The sequence below is a fragment of the Prionailurus viverrinus genome, chromosome B3 (assembly GCF_022837055.1).
Source record: "Prionailurus viverrinus isolate Anna chromosome B3, UM_Priviv_1.0, whole genome shotgun sequence".
Lineage (NCBI taxonomy): Eukaryota > Metazoa > Chordata > Mammalia > Carnivora > Felidae > Prionailurus > Prionailurus viverrinus.
Window position 1 is genome coordinate 140,956,068 of NC_062566.1, and position 19,394 is coordinate 140,975,461.

The 19,394-nt window shown below is 62.8% G+C and overlaps 2 protein-coding genes across 7 annotated transcripts; one reads left to right on the top strand and one right to left on the bottom strand.

Annotated features, from left to right (window-relative positions):
• Positions 1-1,014: 1,014 nt before the first annotated feature.
• CKB (creatine kinase B) lies at positions 1,015-10,228 on the bottom strand. Of its 3 annotated transcripts, XM_047863271.1 has the most exons (8): positions 4,275-5,704; positions 3,751-3,962; positions 3,389-3,543; positions 3,172-3,304; positions 2,781-2,952; positions 1,910-2,033; positions 1,478-1,667; positions 1,015-1,402 (listed from the first exon to the last, which is right to left on the bottom strand). In XM_047863271.1, exons 2-8 carry the CDS (start codon positions 3,941-3,943, stop codon positions 1,224-1,226), a joined length of 1,146 nt encoding a protein of 381 aa, XP_047719227.1. In that variant the 5' UTR covers positions 3,944-3,962; positions 4,275-5,704; the 3' UTR covers positions 1,015-1,223. The 3 variants fall into 3 exon arrangements, with proteins under 3 accessions (XP_047719227.1, XP_047719226.1, XP_047719225.1); XM_047863270.1 differs by lacking the exon at positions 4,275-5,704 and adding an exon at positions 8,727-10,228 and having other exon boundaries at positions 3,172-3,543; XM_047863269.1 differs by having other exon boundaries at positions 3,172-3,543.
• An 89-nt stretch (positions 10,229-10,317) lies between these two features.
• TRMT61A (tRNA methyltransferase 61A) lies at positions 10,318-17,273 on the top strand. Of its 4 annotated transcripts, none has more exons than XM_047863275.1 (4): positions 10,318-10,491; positions 11,062-11,421; positions 13,789-14,055; positions 15,960-17,273. In XM_047863275.1, the coding sequence occupies exons 2-4, from the start codon at positions 11,091-11,093 to the stop codon at positions 16,229-16,231; spliced, it is 870 nt and encodes a 289-aa protein (XP_047719231.1). In that variant the 5' UTR covers positions 10,318-10,491; positions 11,062-11,090; the 3' UTR covers positions 16,232-17,273. The 4 variants fall into 4 exon arrangements, with proteins under 4 accessions (XP_047719231.1, XP_047719229.1, XP_047719230.1 ...); XM_047863273.1 differs by having other exon boundaries at positions 10,382-10,501; XM_047863274.1 differs by having other exon boundaries at positions 10,393-10,673.
• Positions 17,274-19,394: the final 2,121 nt, after the last annotated feature.

Sequence of the window (19,394 nt, forward strand, 5' to 3'; positions counted from 1 at the left end):
TGGGTTGGCCAGCTGCCCCTGCCCCTGGGGCAGGAAAGACTGCCCAGCCCAGGACACAGCGGGCACAAAGGCCGTGCCCTGTTCTCTTCCTAGTTGCAGGGTAACCTTGGTGGGGATTAGGGCCTGCTGACCCAAAGCGTGAGGAGTTGGGGTACCCCAGATTCTGATGGGGGTGGGGGTGGGAGACCAGGACAGAGGGGGCCCTGGCCGGCAGGTGGCAGCACAGACTGTCCACAGAGCTGTGGAGCTGGGGGACAAGCCCTGCCCTTGGCTGGCTCACAGGTTCCACCTCTACGGCCCCAGCCCACGATGGTGTGAGATCAGTCGGGAACTGTGGCAGCTGTAGAGTGGCTGGGAAAGCGAGACCCCAAAGCACCCTCCCGCCCAGGGACCTTATGTTGAGGACCCGCCATGGGAGGCCAAGGGGCGGAGCACCTGAGGGTCCTGGAGAGGGGACTGCAAGGAGGAGGGGGCTCCAAAGGGGCCCCAGGGCTTTCTGAAAGGGACTGAAGGGCTGGGCCTGGGGGCAGCAAGAAGGGGGTACTGTCTGCCCTGCCTGAGGCTGTGAGGAAGGGAAGCTGAGGAGAGGGATTATTTAGGGGCTCTTGTAGGTGGGGAGGAGAGGTGGCAGAGAGCCTGACTGGAAAAGGAACTAGATTAGGGGGGCAAGACCCACCCTCCCCTCACGGCATCCACACCTCCTCCCACACTGCGGGATGGGGTTGAGCAAAAGTGCCAGGCTCCACCTCCCAGGGCCCAAATGCCCTTAGATGCTCCAGCTGGGGCTCTGTCACCCTAGAGCTCCTCCCCCTCCTGGCCCCTTCCCCCGCCAGCCCATCCCAGGGCTGCAGGGGAGCCAAGTAGACAGGATGGCACAGTGACTGCCTCCTGACTTTGTCCCTTCTTAAGGAAAGTGAAGCAGAAAGGGTAGATCCAGGATTGAGGCCCTCAGATCCTGGCTCCTGGGTCCCAGAACAGCCTCGGGAAAGGGGAGCCACTACTCGGAGACTCGTGGCAGGCCGAAACCCTAGTTTATTCCAGCATCAGCAACATCTTAGCCATCACAAAAATAAACTCTACCAAGGGCGACGGAAGTCTCTACAGCGAGGCTAAGGGCTCAGCCGCCAGGCGGCGGACATCAGGGTGCGTGGTGGGCACTGCCCGGGCAATAAGTTAGGAAGCAGCGGGGCTGGTGGTGGTGGCGGCAGGTGCAGGCCAGGGTTTCACTTCTGGGCAGGCACGAGGTCATCGATGGCCTGGCCCTGCTCCAGCCGCTGCTCCATCTCGATGAGCAGCTTCACGCCGTCCACCACCATCTGTACCAGCTCCACCTCCGAGAAGCCCAGGCGGTCTGCGTTGGAGACATCGAAGACCCCACCCACGGCAGCTGTGTCCACACCACCTGGGGAGACAGCCAGGTCAGCAGGACTGCGGTGGGGGGCTGCCCCAGGGGGAGAAGACCACCCGCCCCATTCACCTGTGCCTCGTTTCTGAAGCCGCAGCCGCTTGAGCACCTCCGGGAACTTCTCATGCTTGCCCAGGTGGGGCAGCTTGATGTGCACACCTGCCCGCAGCCCTGTGCCCAGATTGGACGGGCAGGTCAGGATGTAGCCCAGGTGAGGGTTCCACATGAATTCGTAGTTCTTAGACTTGAAGAGCGTTTCAATCTGGAGGTGGAGAAGGTGAGACAGGGTTGGCCTGGCTGAGGGGCACCTCCAAGGCACCAGGTGGGGGACACCCTCGGACCCAGGAGTCCCCTGGCAGGACCCTGAGGTAACGGAGACCAGGGCTCCCAGGGGGACTGATGGGACGCCCACATCCTGGCCTGAGCTCTGGGGCTTGGCCCTGCACCCTCCCTGGCCCCAGACCCCACTCGTGCCAGCCCAGTTTGGGGGTGGTCAGGCCTGACCTGGGTGAGGCCATTGCAGAAGCGAGTGAACACCTCCTTCATGTTGCCCCCCTTCTGCATGGAGATGACCCGAAGGTGGTCTTCCTCGTTGATCCACACCAGGAAGGTCTTATTGTCATTGTGCCTGGGGGAGGGGCACGGTCAAGCCTCCTCCTTGGAGGTCTCAGAGCACATCCAAAAAAAAAGCTCTAGGGGGTCCCCAGACCCCAGGAACTTTGCAAGTCCCTGAGGTGTTCCATCCGGCTGTACCCAGAAGCTTGGGCTTCTGCCAGGACCACACTCTGGAGGTAGGCAGGGAAGCCAGGACACCTCAGAGAGAGTCCAGAAAGCCCGGAGCTGTGCCCTAGCCTCTAGCCAGTCATGTGCCGCGTGGCCTGGGTGTGGGGGAGGGACGAGGGCCCCACCTAGGAGGTAAGGGGCAAGAGGACCGCTGTATCTGGGCGCAGAAGCCTCCCTACGCACACAGGGGAGGCAGGAGCTGTAAGCCTTCCCCACCCTCACCCCCACTCCCACTCCCACTAGGAAGTGTCTGCGTCACCCAGCACCTGGCAGAGTCCCTGCGGGGAAAGGGGTGAGAAAACCAGAAGCTCCGGCTCCCAAGAGGAGGGTGGAGGAGAGCAGTCAAAGCGACCCAATGCCCACCTCCAAGATCCCACGAGGCCTCAGCCTCTACCAGCTGGCGTTCCTTGATGCACCTGTGTGGTCAAGGTCACCTGCGAGGAGGCCTGGGAAGCACCAAACCTGTCCTAGGAGCACGGCTCCTCCCTCTTCCTTCCTCCTCAGGCTGGCCTTGGTGTGGGGAGGGCCAAGGGGAGGAGGGGAAGGGCGGGGGGGGGGGGGGGGGGACCCGCGAGAGGAGTTGGGCACGCACCAGATGCCACGGGCATCGGGCCAGTCGCGGGCCATGCCGGAGGCCAGCAGCAGGGGCGACACGGGCTTGTCGAAGAGGAAGTGGTCGTCGATGAGCTGCTGCTGCTCTGCCTCGGTCATGCTCTTGAGCGCGTAGTACCTGCCGGCCAGGTCGCCGTCCAGGCTCGCCAGAGCTGCGGAGGGGCGCGCTCAGAAGGACACACGGGAGCCCCTGTGCTCACGCCCGCCCAGCTTTGTGGGAGCCCAGGCCGGGCCGGCCCTCGCAGGGCCCCAGGCCGCCGTCCCCCCGGGGAAACCGGACCCGGCGCGCAGATAAGAGCGCGGCAGCGGCGGCTCAGGTGACTGGGGTGACTGGTTAACAAGCCGCACGGGGACAGAGGTGCGACCCCTACCTTCCACAGCGAGCTTCTCGATGGCTCGGCGCTCCCCGCGGCTGCAGTGCGGGGGGAGGCAGAAGCCGCGGATGCTGCGACCCGTGCGCACCCGCGAGCTCAGCACGTAGTTAGGATCCAGGTCGTCGCCGCCCTGGGGGCAGAGCGGCGGTGAGCGCTGGGGGACCCCTCCCCAGCCCGCCCCGCCACCCGGGGCCACCTCGGGGCCACCTCGTACCTGCAGGTTGTCGGGATTGAGGTCGGTCTTGTGCTCGTCGCTGGGCTTGTAGCCTCCGTGCCGGTCCTCGATGATGGGGTCAAAGAGCTCCTTGAACACGTCATAGGATTCCTCATCGCCTGCCACGCAGCCCACGGTCATGATATAGGGGTGACCTGGGGGGAGCGCGGAATGGGGACAGTGGCGTCACTGCCAGGCCTGACCGAGCCCCTCAGGACCCTGAGGTTATTCGCGGGAAGGGGGCGCCGCGGGAACCCTAGCCTGGGAGGGGTTCTAGGGGAGGCGCTGGGCCCGAGCCCCAGGGGAGTGTCTTGCAGATAAGGCGACCCGGTACCCTGACCCCGGGACCGAGGTGCGCGTACCCGGGTTATCCACGCCGGTCTGGATGACGTCGTCCAGTGTGAAGCCGCTCGGCGTGCACTTGGCGCGCAGCTCCGCGTACAGCTCGGGGGTCAGCACCTTGGCCATGTGGTTGTTGTGGCCGCTGAGGTCGGGGAACTCGTCCTCGGCCGGGAAGCGCAGCTTCAGTGCGTTGTGGCTATTGGAGAAGGGCATGGCGGCGGCGAGCGGAAGGCTGCGGGGAGACTCGAGGGTCAGCGGGGACCCGGCACCCGGCCCCCCAGGGACCTGCGGACCATTCAGGGCCTCGCTGCCCCTGCTCCTGGTCACCCTGGGGCGCGCGGCCAAGGTCAGAGGGGTCCGCAGCGCGCGCGCGGGGGAGACTCCCGCACCGCCAGGACCCCAGGCCCAGCCGGCGCGCGCGCTCCGGCCGGCGGACCCCGGCGTGCACGACTTTGCTGCCCACGAGCTCCTTCCGTGCGCAGCGCCCCCACCCCGGCGCCCAGGCGGCCGTCCCCCCCTCCCCCCAGCCCTCGGGCCCACTCACCGGGCAGCCGGGCGGGGCAGGGGCGCTCTGTCGGTCGGCAGCTCTGGGCGCGGCGCAGGCGAACAGCGGTGGCTCCGCGCTCCCGCGGCTCTTAAGGGGCGCGACGCGGGCCGCCCATTGGCCGCTATTTATAGCCCATTCATTCCATTGGTCCGCGCTGCGGGGTGGTGCCGTCGCTTTGTCCGCCACCCGCAGCCCCCGACAACCCCCCCACCCGGCCGCCCACCCCTGTTATCCCTTTGCTGGGACCCCGCGCAGCCCGCCTATCCGACCCGGCGCCTGCCCAAGACCCCGCGGCTGAAGCCTCAGGCCCTTGGATATTCTGTAGTTCTCCCCGCGCTGCCTCCGGGCGGGAAACTGAGGCAGAAGAGTCACTGGACACTTGAAGACGCTCGGGCTCATCTGCAGCCCTGCTCCTGCCCTCCCTAGCCCCGCCAGTCCCTGGATCTCGACGAGGGTCCAGGAGTGACCGGCCCAGGCTCCCGCAGCAGGTACTAACCCTTCCACCCACCCACCCCACCCCCACCCCATCCGAGCTGGCCCGGAGATGCCGACCTTCCTCAAGGTGCCCGCAGGCATCTCCCGGGCGATCTTGGTGCAGAGCTAAACTCGAGGGAGGTGCAATCTGGCTGCGGCCCAGTGGGGTGGCACCGGTGGTGCCTTGACCTTGGGCAAGTCCCCCGGCGCCAGGGGACCCAAGCCAGAGACCCCCGGGGCCAGCCTTTCCTGGTAGGTGAGAGAACAATGTGGCCCTGGGAGGCCGCTGGGGAGTGCGCGGTCTCAGGGCCTCCAGACCCCAGCCCTGGGCCCTTTCCACAGGGGACAAGTTCATCTCCCCACCCCACCCCCAAAGGTAGTCCCCCAGAGACTCTCAGCAAAGATGGGAGGAAACACAAACAATAAGCATATGTGAGATTTAAAAAACGAGTCGCTAGAAATGAGGATCGTGCAAATTAAAACAAGGACTTCCACTGCCCCCAAAACACCCAGATGGCAAAAATGTGAAAGACACACCAGCCAGTGTCGGCCATGGGTTGGAATGTGGAGAGACAGACGGTCACACGCGGCCTGCAACTGTGAACTGCTACATCCTTTCTGAAAAGTAATTTGGCAGTATCTATTAAAATTAAAAACGTTTGTACTCCATGACCCAGCAATCCCACTTCTAGGAATCCAGCCTTTAGAAAGGACGGTCTCATCCCTGCAGGTAGAGATGTGCAGTGGGGAAAACACACAAATGAACTCGATGCCCATCACTTGGGGACTGGCCAGGGGTAGGAAGTCACATCCCCAGTGTAGAGTATTAACACAGCTATTTTTAAAAGTGAGTTAGGGGGCGCCTGGGTGGCTCAGTTGGTTGGGCATCCGACTTCGGCCCAGGTCATGATCTCACTCACGGTTTGTGAGTTCGAGCCCCGCATCGGGCTCTGTGCTGATAGCTTGGAGCCTGGAGCCTGCTTCGGAGTCTGTGTCTCCCTCTCTCTCTCTGCCCCTCCCCAGTTCATGCTCGCTCTCTGTCCCTGTTAAAAATAAATAAACTTAAAAAAATTTTTTTTAAATAAATAAATAAAAGTGAGTTAGACCCTTAGTCACTGAGCCACCAGCAAGGACTCAGCAGCCTCCCCCTCGGCCCCCTCACCTCTTGAAGATCCATCTGCCTTGTCCCATGAGAGCCTTCTGCAGGCCACCTTCACGGCGGAAAAGAGAGCCTATCCCACGTCCACTATCTAGAACATCCCCTCTTCCAAACCCTTTGCCGACGTGAGTAAGAGTGACGATCATCCTGCAGACACTGAAGATCTTGTCCACATATGAAGCCAACAGAGAAATGGCTGGGAGACCCTTACTACTATCCAAGGGGTCATTGATGATTGCAACAAAAAGGAACTAATAAGGTGTTTAAGAAATTCCCCTGCAATGGTGATGTAATTGAGCACCCAGAATATGGAGAAGTAATTCAGCTGCAGGGTGACCAGTGCAAGAACATACGCCAGTTCCTCATGGAGACTGGAGTGGTGAAGGAGCCCTAGTTGAAGTTACCCACTTGGTTTTCTTTTTATTATTATCATCTCCTTTTTTTTTTTTTTTTTAAGTAATCTCTTCCCCCAACTTGAGGCTTGAACTCACGATCCTGAGATCAAGAGCCGCGTGCTCCACTGACTGAGCCAGCCAGGCGCCCCAGTTTCATGGGTTTTAAGTGCTTTTGATTAAGCTTAAGTGAGGATTTCCTTGCAACGAGTAGAATTTCCCTTCTGTCCCTTGCCACAAGTTTAAAAACCCCACAGCTTGTATCATGTAACCGTTTGGGGTCTGCTTTTAACTTGTAGTCGTGCAATTCCTTCATGCAATAAAACGAAAAGAGAAAAAGAAGAGTCAGTTGGAGCTTGTGTGTGAATGCGCGCCATGCATCGTCTTGTGAATAAGGCAAGAAAGGAGGGGACACCCTTCTCTGTGTGTAACAAAACGCCTCCAGGACCACACCGTGAGCTCTGGGGGACAGCAAGGTGAACATCACGCTGCTGCTGGAAGGCTGGCCATGAGTGACCAGCCACGTGAATGAAATCACGTCGCCATCCGGGAGGAGGCGGGTGCTGCGGGGGCTGGGGGCAGGGCAGAGGCGGAGCAAGGAGCTCCAGGGGACTTGGTACCTCTGAGGAACCGGCACTGGAGCAAAGAGGCACAGGATGAGCAAGCCCCTTCACCTCCGCCTGTGTGCGCACCAGAGGGTGTGGAGTGTCGCTAGGCTGTCCCTGCGGTTACCACGCACGGGACTTCTGTCTCTTCCCTTGCTCACCTTGGCGTGCTTTGACCTGTTCCCAGTCAACATTTTCTGAGACACATAAAACAAACCAAGGTAAAGAGGCAAATGGGCAGGACTGCCCAGACAGCAGGTGTCCCTTAAGCCTGGAATCCCTGCCCCCTGTGCCCCTTGAAGCCCCTTCCTCCCATTTTAGAAATAATCTGCAGTTGCCTTTTCCACCTCCCCACCCCCAAAAGCCTGATGGGCTCAAGTTTCTGTTTCTGGAAACCTGAAGGCAGACTTGGCTTTCAGACATGGGGTGAGGGGCACTCAGGGCTTCCTCTTTGTCTTCAGCCTCTGCAGCTTCTCAACCCATCCCCCACGCCACCCTCAGGCCACCAAGGGCCTGACCTGCTGGGTGGGAGGAGGGAAGGGTCCTATCCCCTCTCCCCCCAAAAGCAAGGTCCAAGCTAGAGAGGTGAGGTCCAGAGGTTTGGGGTTGCCTTGCTCAAGGTCAGGCCCTGTGATACTGCTGCTTGAGGCTCCAGAAATCCTCAGCCTCTGAGAGGGGTGTTTTAACCTTTCGCAGATAAGCAAAGGCAGATCAGAAGATGGGTGACAGAAGAGACAGGTCAGAGGTCCAGCAACCCCTCACTGGTCCTGGAGTGCCTGGCCCTGAGCTAACTTAACCTGGGACCCATCTTGGGGACCCCCCCCCACCCCCCGCCCAGGGCTGGCCAAGCCCAGGCTGCACTAGATTGACAGCATGGGTGGTCAACAGCTGCGATGGGGGAAGGGCAGGGGGCCTTCAAGGCCTTTAGACCCAAATGTCAGGGGATGGCTCCCTACCAGGGGCTGCTTGGGAGCCTGTGTGGTTTCAGAGCAGAGGAGCAAGGGGTGGGGAGGCCTGGACGGTGCCAGCCTCCACCTCACCAAGAATAACATTGCCCCAGTGACCTGGCTCTTGTCTGTGGACCCTCCATTTTCCCCAGGGCCCAAGGAGCCGGTTTGGCAGCGTCTGGGCAAGAAGCTGGGTGACATCACCCAACGAGTTTATGGTCCAGGTTCCTCAGAAATCACACCTGGTTGCACATTAACCAGCCAGCCCTAGAGGGGGAGGGGAGCTTCAATGGAGTCCCCAGCTTTTCATCCACAAACTCAGCCTGCCCAGTGGGGTGCAGCGCCGGGCATGCAGGGGGGGTAGGCCAAGTGGGAGAGACAGGCAAGGAGCCAGAGGTCATTCTCAGAGCCTGTGCTTAAAAGACAGGATGGGCATTGCTTGCTCCTGGTGCCCCGTCCCTGAGCCCTGAAGAACCCAAAGGGGAAGTTGGTTGCAGTCAGGAGAAGGGTAGGGGCTGCTTTGGGGTCACTGAGCACCATGGGGTAAGAGCCTGGGCTACTCAGAGAAAGGGGGACATCAGGGCACCTGGTCCAGGTGCAGCCTTCCCCCTCCCCCCCCCCCCCCCCCCAGTGGACATCTTCAGCTTCTCTCTTCCTGACAGGGTGCCTGTGACCCTTGTCTCCAGGGTCTTTTTCCTGCTCGTTCCCACCTTTCTTCAAATCTGCCATTGGTTCTCTCAAGTTAGGTTTACTGGCTTTAAATCCCAATCCCCCAGTGGCTGTGACCTCAGGCAATTACCTAGCCTGAGTTTCCATAAAGTGGTCCCCACCCTGACAGGATTGTGGAGAAGGTTTAATATAATGATACTTACCTGGGATTCTTTAGAACCAGTTCTTGGTAGGGGAGTCCCAATATACAAACTCTGCCCTGGGCAAAGTGTCCACCTGACCTGAGTAATCAGCTGGGGCTTGGGGGAGCAGTGCTAAGGATGCCGCTCAGGGCTGGGGCAGCCTCAGATGGAGCAGATGGGCAACTCTGGGTAGGCTACCTAGAGGAGGGGGCACTGGAGAAGCTAGCCAACCAGTCACAGACAGAGAGGCAAGTGGGAAGTTGGGACCACAGGAAACCACTGCCGAGTCACTAAGTCCCAATTTAGGCTCTTAGTAGGCACCCAACCTCAGCTCCATATTACAGCTGAGAGGCTGGGGAAGAGGAACCCCCAGAAGTGGAAAGTTGAAATCTCCCAGTGGAGCAATTAGGGGGTGATTCAGGCAGGTGCATCACCAAGAGAGTGAAGCAGAGTGACCTGGAACAGAGGTTGTCAAGCTATAGATGGGGCTGGCTTGTCTCCATGTTAAGGGGAAGAAGCAGCAAGGCCATAATGAGCCACGTGGGCAGCTGGTGGCCAGAGTGCTGGCCGAAAAGGAACAATAACCCACTTAGGTGGCCACCTAAGTCCCCTTACCTTCTTACCCCTGAGAGGTTCCCAGACCCAGACCCAGCCAGGGCAGAGGCATGGTGGGGGGAGCTGAGGTTAGGCACCTGGTTTCTACCCTGGACTCTCTGAGGGGCCCATGGCAAGGGCCACAGGCACCCTGGCAGTCCTGGCCCCAGAAAAAGGAGAATTCAGAGTGCCCCAAGGACAGGCGGGCCCTGCAGGGGCCTGGCCACTCCCATTTTGTCAGGCTGGGGTGTGGCCTACAGTCACTGCTGTAGTAGGGCCTACAGTCACTCGATTTAGTAGGGCCCAGACTAAGCCCAAGGTGGGCTTGAGAGGCTCTATCAGAATGAGCCCAGGGTGCTGGGAGCTGAGTGCTAGAGGAAGGCTTTCCATATCCCCTGCTGTCCACCCCTCCGCCCCACGCCCTCTCTACAGAGGAACTGGCTCTGAATCAGCCCTGCTGAGACAGAACAGGGCTGCCGCTTCCTTTTTTTTTTTGGCCCCTGTGTTCCCGCTGCCCTTCCCCCAGTGTGCCTGCTCAGGCTGCTCACCTGGTCCTCAGCACCCCCAATGTGAGCCCGGTTCATGCAGCTCTCATTGTGCCCCGGGTCCGGGAGGGGACCGCCCGCCGCCTCCCCGAAGTGGAGAATGTGCCCCTGCAGGGGAGGCAAGGCTTGGCCTAAGGCCACTTCTGCAGACCCTTCGGGCCAGAGCCTTCTGGGACGACCCTCTGATCTGCAATTCCATTTTCTGGAATTCATCCTGGGGCCCAGTGTGAGGTGTTCCCAGAGTGGTTTGCTGGGACAACACGGCCAAGGCAAAGTGTCCTCGTAGGGCGTGGGCAGCTAGCAAAGGGCCAGCCTTTCCCGGGACTTCAGGGCTGCCAAAAAGAGTGCGTTACGAGGCCCTGCCCCGGTCCCCGCCCACAGCAGCCCGACCGAGGGGACGCTGGAACTTCTCGTTTGTGTCCTTTGCACGAGCTTGTAGAAACAGCGAAGTCGTAGCGAGCAGAGGCCGCCCAGGAGGCGCGCTCCGCAGCCGGGAGGGGCTGCCCCCGGGTCCCGGCACCCCGCGCGCGAGGGGCGGGGCGCCGTGACGCCATCCGCGGGCGCCGCGCCGGAGCCGGAAGTGCGGAGGCAGCGTCGCGCGGCCACGTGCGGAGCGTCCGGCAGCGGGAGCCCGCCGAGCCTGGCGGGTGAGACTCGGTGCGGCCCCCCCCACCTCGCCCCGTGCCGGCCCGGCCTGCCGCGTCCCCAACCTCTGCTGGGGGGGCCCTTACCTCTCCTGCATCCCCCCCTTGCCGCCCGTCCGCCTGGAAGCCCGCTCTGGGGGAGACTGGGGTGAGGGGGGTTCCGTGGAATGAAGCCTGGCCTGCAGGTGATAGCACAGACCGCTGACTGCTGCCCCGCTGGTGGCCGGTCCCTCCTCTCACACCCGGAGAATGGGAGCCGGTGTCCCGGAGAAGGGTGATGAGAGGGTCTGATCCTTAGTAGGAAATCGTGGGCTCGTCCTTTGCCATTGCCCCGCTTGAGTTTCTCCATCTGTGATTTGGGCTGATGACTTCTGATTCATGACCTAGACCAAGAAGGGCTTAACACGTCAGTGCAGGGTGCAGCCTGTTGGTCGTCCTGTTGGACAGAGCCAGGGACGGAGCCAGCCTCCCCACCCTCACCGCTTGGGACCTGGGCCTCGCAGCCCTCCTCCCAGATCCCAGGTGCACCCTCTTGGCACCTTTGCATGCTCATGCCCACACACATTCTCCCAGGTCTCAGGCACCTGCCAGATAGCAACACCATGAGCTTCGTGGCATATGAGGAGCTGATCAAAGAGGGTGACACGGCCATCCTGTCACTGGGCCATGGTGCAATGGTGGCAGTGCGTGTGCAGCGGGGGGCACAGACCCAGACCCGGCATGGCGTCCTGCGGCACTCAGTAGACCTCATCGGCCGCCCCTTCGGCTCCAAGGTGACCTGTGGTCGAGGTGGCTGGGTGTATGTGCTCCACCCCACGCCTGAGCTCTGGACACTGAACCTGCCACACCGCACCCAGATCCTCTACTCCACTGACATTGCTTTGCTCACTATGATGCTGGAGCTTCGGCCTGGCTCTGTGGTCTGTGAATCCGGTGAGTTCTTTGGGCTACCTCAATCCTGATTCTGAAAAATTGACTTGAAGATGAAAGTCTGACCCAGCATCCAGACAGCCTCCATCCTGCCCTTTCTGAAGACAGGCGTGGTTGCTCAGCTTCTATTTTACCAATGTTTTGGGGGGGGGGGGGGGCTGACTGCAGGGAGTGAGGGCAGAAGCAGGAGCATCAGTTAGGAGGCAGGTGCTGTAATCTAAATGAGAGTTGATGGCCCTGGACCAGGGATTTCCCCCAGAGGAGCTGGTGTTCAGTGAGAGTCCTGCCTGCCTTGGCGAGGCAGGGCCAGAGTGCCACTTGGCTCTGGCCTAGGTGCTGACTGCCAGTCGCTACCCCTGTGCTGACAGGAGGGCAGAGAGTGGCTGGCCCAGCAGTCCCCGACCACCCAGCCCCAGGGCCGAGAGTTTCCCCTTCCTGGAGGGAGACCAGGGCTGCTCTGAGGTACTCATTGTAGGTGGGGAGTCTCTATCTCAAGCTCATCATTGGCCAGCACTGCTGTCACTGAGCCCAGGGCCTGAGATTGTTCTGGCCCTTACACACACACACACAAACACACACAAGTGCTGGGGCCACCTGGGGTGGAGACTGAAGCATACAGCCTGGTCAGGAACAGCCCAGGCCCGATGCACCTATATTTCCAGCATGTGCCTCATGGGCTGTGCAGCTGGGCTCCAAGGTCACAAAGAGTTCCCAGAACCATTGCTTCCAGGTCTGAGGACTTGAGGCCATCTTGTCCCTCTCAGGCCTCTTTCTCCGTGTTGGCCAGCCAGATACTTTGAAACGGAAAGAGTCAGGTGCAGAACCTGGGCTGTGGGTCAGAGGGTTAGTGGGGTCTAGGCAGAGGCCTGCTGCTCAGCCACTGGGGACTTGGGGGGCCGGTGGCAGATGGGCAGCAGGCCCTCGAGCCAGCTCCATCCCCTACTGCTCTGTGCAGTGGGTGTGCTTCTGGGCTCTAATATGCCAGCTGCCCTCTAGGAACTACAGGTACAGCCGTGAACAAGACAGGCCAGGTTGCCCCTTCCCCGAGGGGACAGTAAGCCCAGTGTCACTGTTTCAGTGCTGTGATCGCTGTGAGCCTAGTAAAACTGGACTGTGTGTTTGAGGGTGGCTCCAAGAGGTCCCTACACCTCGGTCGGTCCGGGAAGACCTCTGGCATGGGGACATTCAGTTGGAAACGAGAAGGAGGAGGCGCTACCAAGAGCCAAGCAAGCGAGAGTGTCACCCCAAGGGTGAACTGTGCAGAGGCCCTGAGTGAGGACCCAGCAAGGAGGCCAGCGTGGCAGGGGCAGGAAATGAGGTCGGGAGGAAACGGGCACAGCTCGGAGGGTGGTCGGGTCTGACTGTGCCCGTGTGGAGAGGCGAGAGCAGGGCCTCACCGAGGGGAACAGAATTGCCTGTCTGGTGGTGGTTACAGAGCCAGGAGGAGGGCCCAGGCTGCATGGGGGCAGGGTGGAGGTGGGGAGGCAGGAGCTACCTGTGGACCGAATGTGGGGTGGGAGAGGGGAGTCTGGGGCACCCCTGCGATGTCTGGTCGAGCTGTGGGTGTCGTTGACTGGGCAGGAAGGGCCGATGGGAGGGGTTCGGGCTTGGAGCGGATCCAGCTTTGTCCTCGTTAACGCCGAGCGCTGTCAGGTGTTGGGAGGTCGTGCGTGTGTGCTGGACAATAGGAGTCTGCAGCGAAGGGACCTGGCACTGGGGAGCGTGCATCAAGACTAGCACCCGAAACCGCAGGGCGGGGGAGGTCATGGGGGGACGCAGCCCCAGCTGGGCACAGCCAGGTGAGAAGCCAGGCGGAGGGGCAGCACTGACGGGAGCCGGGGAGTGGCCAGGGCAGGTGGAAGAGAACTGGCGGACGGCGACGTGGGGGAAGAGTGGGGCCCTGTGGCAAGTCGGCTGCCGTGTCTTGGTGCCGTGAGACCAGGCGAAGCGAGGGCGGAGGCACACCACACTCCCGCTGCACGTGGCCTGGAGGTGGGCAGACCTCTGAGTGGGCAGCGAGCTTGGGGGACTCGGGGCCAGCCACCGGGTGGGGGGTGGGGAGTAGGGGGTGTGGGGCGGGGACGGGGTTTGCTCCGGTGCTGGGATCGGGCAGGGCGGCCGCTCTGCCGCCCGGACCCACTGCAGACCCCGGAAACGAACCCAGCCGGTCGCTTCCCCACCCAGCCCCAGTGCAGACTCGGTGACAAAACCGTGGGCAGCCCGGACCTGCTGGGCAGTTCCGGAGTGGTGCCCACTAGCGACCAGGATCGTCTGACCCATGGGCCCCGTGTGGGGTTTTCCAGAGTAAGGGTGGGGTTGATTCTTAAGTGTCCCCGGCAGTCCTGCCTGACACCCGTCCCTTCCTGCCAGGCACTGGCAGCGGCTCCGTGTCCCACGCGCTCATCCGCACCATCGCGCCCACGGGCCACCTGCACTCAGTGGAGTTTCACCAGCAGCGGGCAGAGAAGGCCCGGGAGGAGTTCCAGGAGCACCGAGTGGGCCGCTGGGTGACGGTGCGCAACCAGGACGTATGCCGCAGCGGCTTTGGTGTGAGCCACGTGGCTGATGCTGTTTTCCTGGACATCCCGTCTCCTTGGGAGGCTGTGGGCCACGCCTGGGACGCCCTCAAGGTTGAAGGTACGTTGGGGGTTCTGGTGTGGGCCTGGCCTTGGGTGTGGGTCGTCTGAAGCCCAGAGAGGTCAGAAGACAACAGGCCACATAGTGTGGCCAGGCCAGGTCCCCTTTTGACCTGAAGTCGGGGTGGGTCAGGCTGGCTGAAGGCTCGTGGGGAGGTGGAGAGGAATAGGAACTGGGGAGAACGGGGCTCCAGCTGAGCCTGTGTTCTTTGGCCTTGCCCCGCTCCCCCCCACCCCCCACCCCCTGGAGCTGGGAGGCGTCTGAGTTCCCTGGGGACTGTAGCAGCCCCACCTTAGAGGTGCCACCTCTAAGGCACCTCAGGGCACTCCAGACTCTGACCCCAGCTCTTGCCCGAAGAGTCTCCCCTCCCCCCACCAGCCACAAGCCAGCAGAGTAGCCCCTTTTAGGGAAGATACAAGATGTGCAGGCGGCGGGAAGGAGGCGGGAACATTGGCTCTGAGCCAGGGAGGCGCTGGTGAGGCCCTGGGTTTTTCCCTTTTGTGGAGAAGGAGCCAGCCCAGGCAGCCAGGGCCCCTTCCCTCCTCCCTGCAGAGCAGAGCAGGACAGAGGGTGGGGAGGAGGGTGGAGAGCCAGCCCAGGCACCCGCAGGGGGAGGGCGCCCCCCCCCCAAATACAGGTGCCAAGGCGTGCCTCAAACAGCAAGGCAGCAGCAGTGGGTCCCAGTGGGTCCCCTGCCGTGTCCCTGCTCTCTGCCAAGGTGGCCTGGGGCTCGGGAGGAGCTGAGCCCAGCTTCCCGCCCCTCCACCCCTTCTAGCTTTGCCCCCAGATGATGCCAGGTCCACGTGGTCACCCTCCCGAGCCTTCCTCCTGTCGTTGGGGCTCCCTCCTGGTGCTTGGCCGGGGGGAGCTGCACCATCCGTGGACCCCACCCCCTGTACCCCTCCAAGCCCCTCCCTTGGGCTCTCTCTGTGTCTCTTGCTCATGGGCCTTGTATTTTCCGATACCTGCCTGCTCTGTGAGCCCGACCCCAGCAAAGTGCAGTCCCCAGGCTCCCTGGGACTCGGGCCGGCCGGAAGGCTCTAGCCCTCGTCCAGAGGGTCCTGTCTCCCCAGCAGTACGCTCAGGGGCCAGGTGCCTTCTTGGGGTGACACTGTGCCCTCTAGGTTGCCATCAAACTGCTCGTGCTTCCTCTAAACTCACCCCTTCCCGAAGATCCATCTGGCGGTCCCTGGGTGTGTCCCCAGGTGTGGCTGAGATGACCAGGCCTCAGGGACATTCCAGGACTTGCCCGGCCACATCCCTTCCCCCACCTCGCATTCCCCACACCCTCCTTGCTAGGATGGGGATGTGGGCTGGACGCGGGCCAGGCCGAGGGACACTGCAGGTGGGCCCTGGTGGGAGGTGGCAGGAAGGGGCTGTCAGCTCCCGCCTGCACCCTGTCATCCTTGGCCGTCGGCGCCTCCTGTTCCCCAGAGCGGGTGACAGCCTCTAATTTCCTGTGACAGCAACAGTCTCCGCCCGCCGGTGAGCCCCGTCCCCTACTGCCACCGTGCCGTGTGGTGAGTGCTCTTCTGGGCACGCGCTCCTGCAGCTGGGACAGGGCTCTGCCCTGACCCCTGACCCCTGAGCCCGTTGTTCCTCCTGTCCCCGACCCTCCGCTTTCCCCGTAGAAGCGCCTGCCCAAGGCCAAAGAAATAAGGGCCGTGGGCTTGGTCTAAGTGGCCCCTTCCACGCGGCTCCCGGAGAGCCCCTGCCCCGCCGGCCTCTGCCCCTCCTCCACCCTGCTGCCAGGCTCTGCGTGGTGGAGGACTCGGCCGGCCTCGGGCCCCGGGCTCTGCACCCACACGCCCGGCCCACAGTCCGCAGCCCTCAGGCTGCTGGCTCCTGAGCCCCCACCCCACCCCCCGCCCGGCTCCCCTGACTGCGCGTCTGGCTCCCCGCAGGTGGGCGCTTCTGCTCCTTCTCGCCCTGCATCGAGCAGGTGCAGCGCACGTGCCAGGCGCTGGCGGCCCGCGGCTTCTCAGAGCTGAGCACCTTGGAGGTGCTGCCCCGGGTGTACAACGTGCGCACCGTCAGCCTGCCCGCGCCCGACCTGGGGGCCGGTCCGGGCCCCGAAGCCGGCCCCGACGCCAGCCCCTTCCGCAGTGGCACACCCATGAAGGAGGCCGTGGGCCACACCGGCTACCTGACCTTTGCCACCAAGACCCCCGGCTAGCCAGCGGGCCTCCCCGGAGCCCAGGCAGGGAGGTGTGGCTCAGCCAGAGGCCGCCTTATACGGTCAGCGGGTCAGCGGGCGACCGCCGGGCCGGGCCTGTGTTTAGAAAGGCGGGGGGGCGGGGCGGGCGGGCAGGGCTGGGGGGCCCCAGGGGGCGGCTCCAGGAAGGCCTCCTGCCCCAGTCACTGCTGGGCTCTGCTTCCCCGAGCTGCTGCTGTTCTTTTTGCCACAGAAAATCTCCACCGTCGCAAGCTCTTCTGGGTGTTGAGGCCAAGGGGTGCCCCTTCCCAGGTGGCCCCAAGCTGGCAGGGAAGGGGGAGCAAGGACTCCGAGGAGAAGGACCAGGGGCTTGCTGCCCCACTCGGTGTGCGGCCTGGCTCGTCCTCTCCCCGGGGCAAGGCCTGGCGCTGCCCTGGGCACCCCCCCCCCCCCCCAAACCCCACCAGAGCTGCCCGTGCCAGGCCGGCCCGGAGGCCAGGGAGAGGTGGTCTTGCCGTGTGGCCTCGAGCCTGGCCCAGCCTGCCTGGCGATATACAGGCCAAGCGGCAGTGTCCTGTGGCCCCTCCTGGTGGAGAGACGGGGGAGGGGAGCCCTGCCCCCCTGCTGAAGTGCCTCCTGTGGCCGCCGTCCCGCCAGAGCCCCTGACGTGTCAAGAAGCGAGACCGCGGCATCACGTAGCCGGGAGCCTGAGGAGGGCGGAGAAGTGCTTCAAGTGATCCGGCTGGCGGTCCCTCTCAGCCGTTTGAACCCCAGCTGTCCAACCCCGGAGCTGCTTGGGTGCCCCACCCTCACGGGAGCCCTGGGGACACTGGGGCACATCCAGGGGGGAGGCCACCCCTCCAGGGCAGGCCTGCCCCGCTCTCTGGCATCTGTGCCTGCCACTGCTGCGTGAAGGGCCCGGGTGTGTGCCCTCGGCCTCAGCTGTCATCAGGAGCCTCAGTTTTCCCATGTTGGACGAGAGCCCCAGGGTGCTGTGCTGGCAGGGGGCAGGGGGCCGGCCCCTGACCATGCCTGGCGGAGAAATAAACACCGTTGCCCCTGCCGTGCACCTGGTCTGTTTGGTGCCGCTCGAGTCAGACCCTCATTCCCGACACCAGCCTCCGGGCTGGGCCTCCCCACACACAGCCCTGGGTCTGCTCCTTCCTCTCCCTGTCCCAGGGCGGGGCGTCTGGACAGGGGCTCTGGACTCCAGGACAACAGCCTGGGACATGATGGACAAAGGGGCGAGTGTGTGGCCACCCCCACTCAGCTGCAGAAAGGGCCACTTGTCCTAGTAGGGGAGGGGGGAGAGGGTCTGCCTGTGTGTGTGTGTGTGTGTGTGTGTGTGTGTGTGTGTGTGTGTCCGTCCATCTGTCTGTCTGTCCTTCCGTCCCAGAGCACTGGACCCTCCATTCACAGCACGGTCTGTCTCTTATGCTTTCTGAAGGGTCTAGAGCTCAAGAAAGACCCTCCAGGCCTGAGTCCGTGGGAAGATGCCAAAAGAGGGGGGCCTACTGGGGGGCAGGAGACTCTGCCCGTGGCCCGTCACGGGGGGGGGGGGCTCCCTCTTCCTCCCAACCTCCTGGCAGGACCTGAGCCCCACCAGATTTCCTTGGGGCCCTGGGACCACTGTCCCAGCCTTCTGCCTCCCGGGACCTGGCCCGACCTCTGAGCGGATGCTTAGCTTCGGGGACAGAGGAGGACCTGTGCCTTCCCCTGGCCTTTGAGAGAGAGGCCTGCAGGAGGTCTGGCACAGGGCATGGCCCGCCTCAGCGAGCTCCACTTCCCAGATGGGGCTGAGGATGGCGATCTAGACCACGGCCCTGGTTTGTCACTGGGCCTGGGGATGCCAGAGGACTGGGGTCGGGAGACCTGCACCCCTCCCCATGGGCACACCAGGCACAGGGCAGCTCTCAAGTCTGGGTGGCCCTCTGGCCCCTCATCTGTGCCGCCAAGCCCCATGTGAGCCCCTGTGACCCCACCGGGCCTCCAGGCATCAGCCTTGCCCCAGGTAGCCCTCTGGGCCCAATTCAGCCTCAGTCTGGAGCCCCGTGTGGTCCTGAGCCCCCGGTGAACTCCTCTGCACCCTTAAAGACCGCACTCAAAATGTGTCTCAGTGCCGCCCAGCCCCAGCCTCAGGCAGGAGCATCCTGGGGAACCATTCTCTGCTCCCGTGTCTCCTGGCAAAGGAGCCAAAGCCAAGTGGTGTCCCAGTTCTGCAGAAGGGGAGCCCAGTGTCCAGAGGCAGGGCCAGGGCCCGTGATGAGTGGCCGGTCAGCAGGTTGGTGACAGCCACCTCTGTGAGTCAGCAGCACGGGGCTGGTCACAGGGCAAGGATTCACGGGGACGTCCCCTGCCCAGCCCCAGACACTCACTCTGACCCTCAGTTTTTCCTGGAAATTCCTATACCTGCCCTGCCGCCACCCAAGATGCGAAGATGTCACACGTCTGACTGCCTCCCCTGCTGCCCCCCTCGGGCATTCGAGCCCTCCAACACCTAGAGACCCTGGCTCACTTGCTCTGAGGGTCACAGTCCAAGATCGCACCCTTCCCCCAGGAAGCCCCCTGGGCCTTGCCCTCTTCAGCCCTGGTGTGTTTTGCCCCTGCCCTCGCTATGCTTCACCCTCGCCTGCCTCTGAGGGGCTCACCCCCTCCACCAGAAGCCCCTGGGCTGGGGTGGGTTGGGGGCCCAGGGTGGGATTTTGGATGGGCAGCAGGTGGCACAATGGATGCCAGGCTGCTGGGGGCCACACCCTGTCTAGCAAAGTGATGAGGAAGGGTTGTTTGCTCCATGAGGATAGGACAGCAGGTGGACTGCCCCACACCTGCCCCCCTCAAGCCACCTCCCCCCCCCCAGCCTTGTCTGCCTTCGTTACCTGGTCTGTCTTCTAGGGACACAGGCCCCCCTCTTCAACCTGTTGCTGAAGGCAGGCAGACAGGCTGTGTGGGACCCCAGGCCGGAGAGATGATGCTGTTCCTACCCGGCTCTAGCTCACTGCCTAGGTGGAGAAGCTGAGGCCCAGAGGAAATGGGACTCTCTGGGGCCCAGGCCGCCAAGCTTCTGCATGCTGACCGGGGACTCCTAGACGCTCTCCTGCCCTGTGTGGTCCCTTGGATTGTAACCACAGAGGCCAAAGGGGAGAGCAATTTCCACTGGAATCCTGGAAGGCTCCTCAGAAAGAGG

Coding starts and splice junctions, on each gene's coding strand:
- TRMT61A (XM_047863272.1), top strand. CDS start 11,034: ATGCTCATGCCCACACACATTCTCCCAGGTCTCAGGCACCTGCCAGAT. Junction 11,422..13,788: donor CTCTGTGGTCTGTGAATCCG/GTGAGTTCTTTG, acceptor CCTTCCTGCCAG/GCACTGGCAGCGGCTCCGTG. Junction 14,056..15,959: donor GGACGCCCTCAAGGTTGAAG/GTACGTTGGGGG, acceptor GGCTCCCCGCAG/GTGGGCGCTTCTGCTCCTTC.
- CKB (XM_047863270.1), bottom strand. CDS start 3,943: ATGCCCTTCTCCAATAGCCACAACGCACTGAAGCTGCGCTTCCCGGCC. Junction 1,668..1,909: donor TCTGCAATGGCCTCACCCAG/GTCAGGCCTGAC, acceptor CTCCACCTCCAG/ATTGAAACGCTCTTCAAGTC. Junction 1,403..1,477: donor GCTTCAGAAACGAGGCACAG/GTGAATGGGGCG, acceptor CTGTCTCCCCAG/GTGGTGTGGACACAGCTGCC.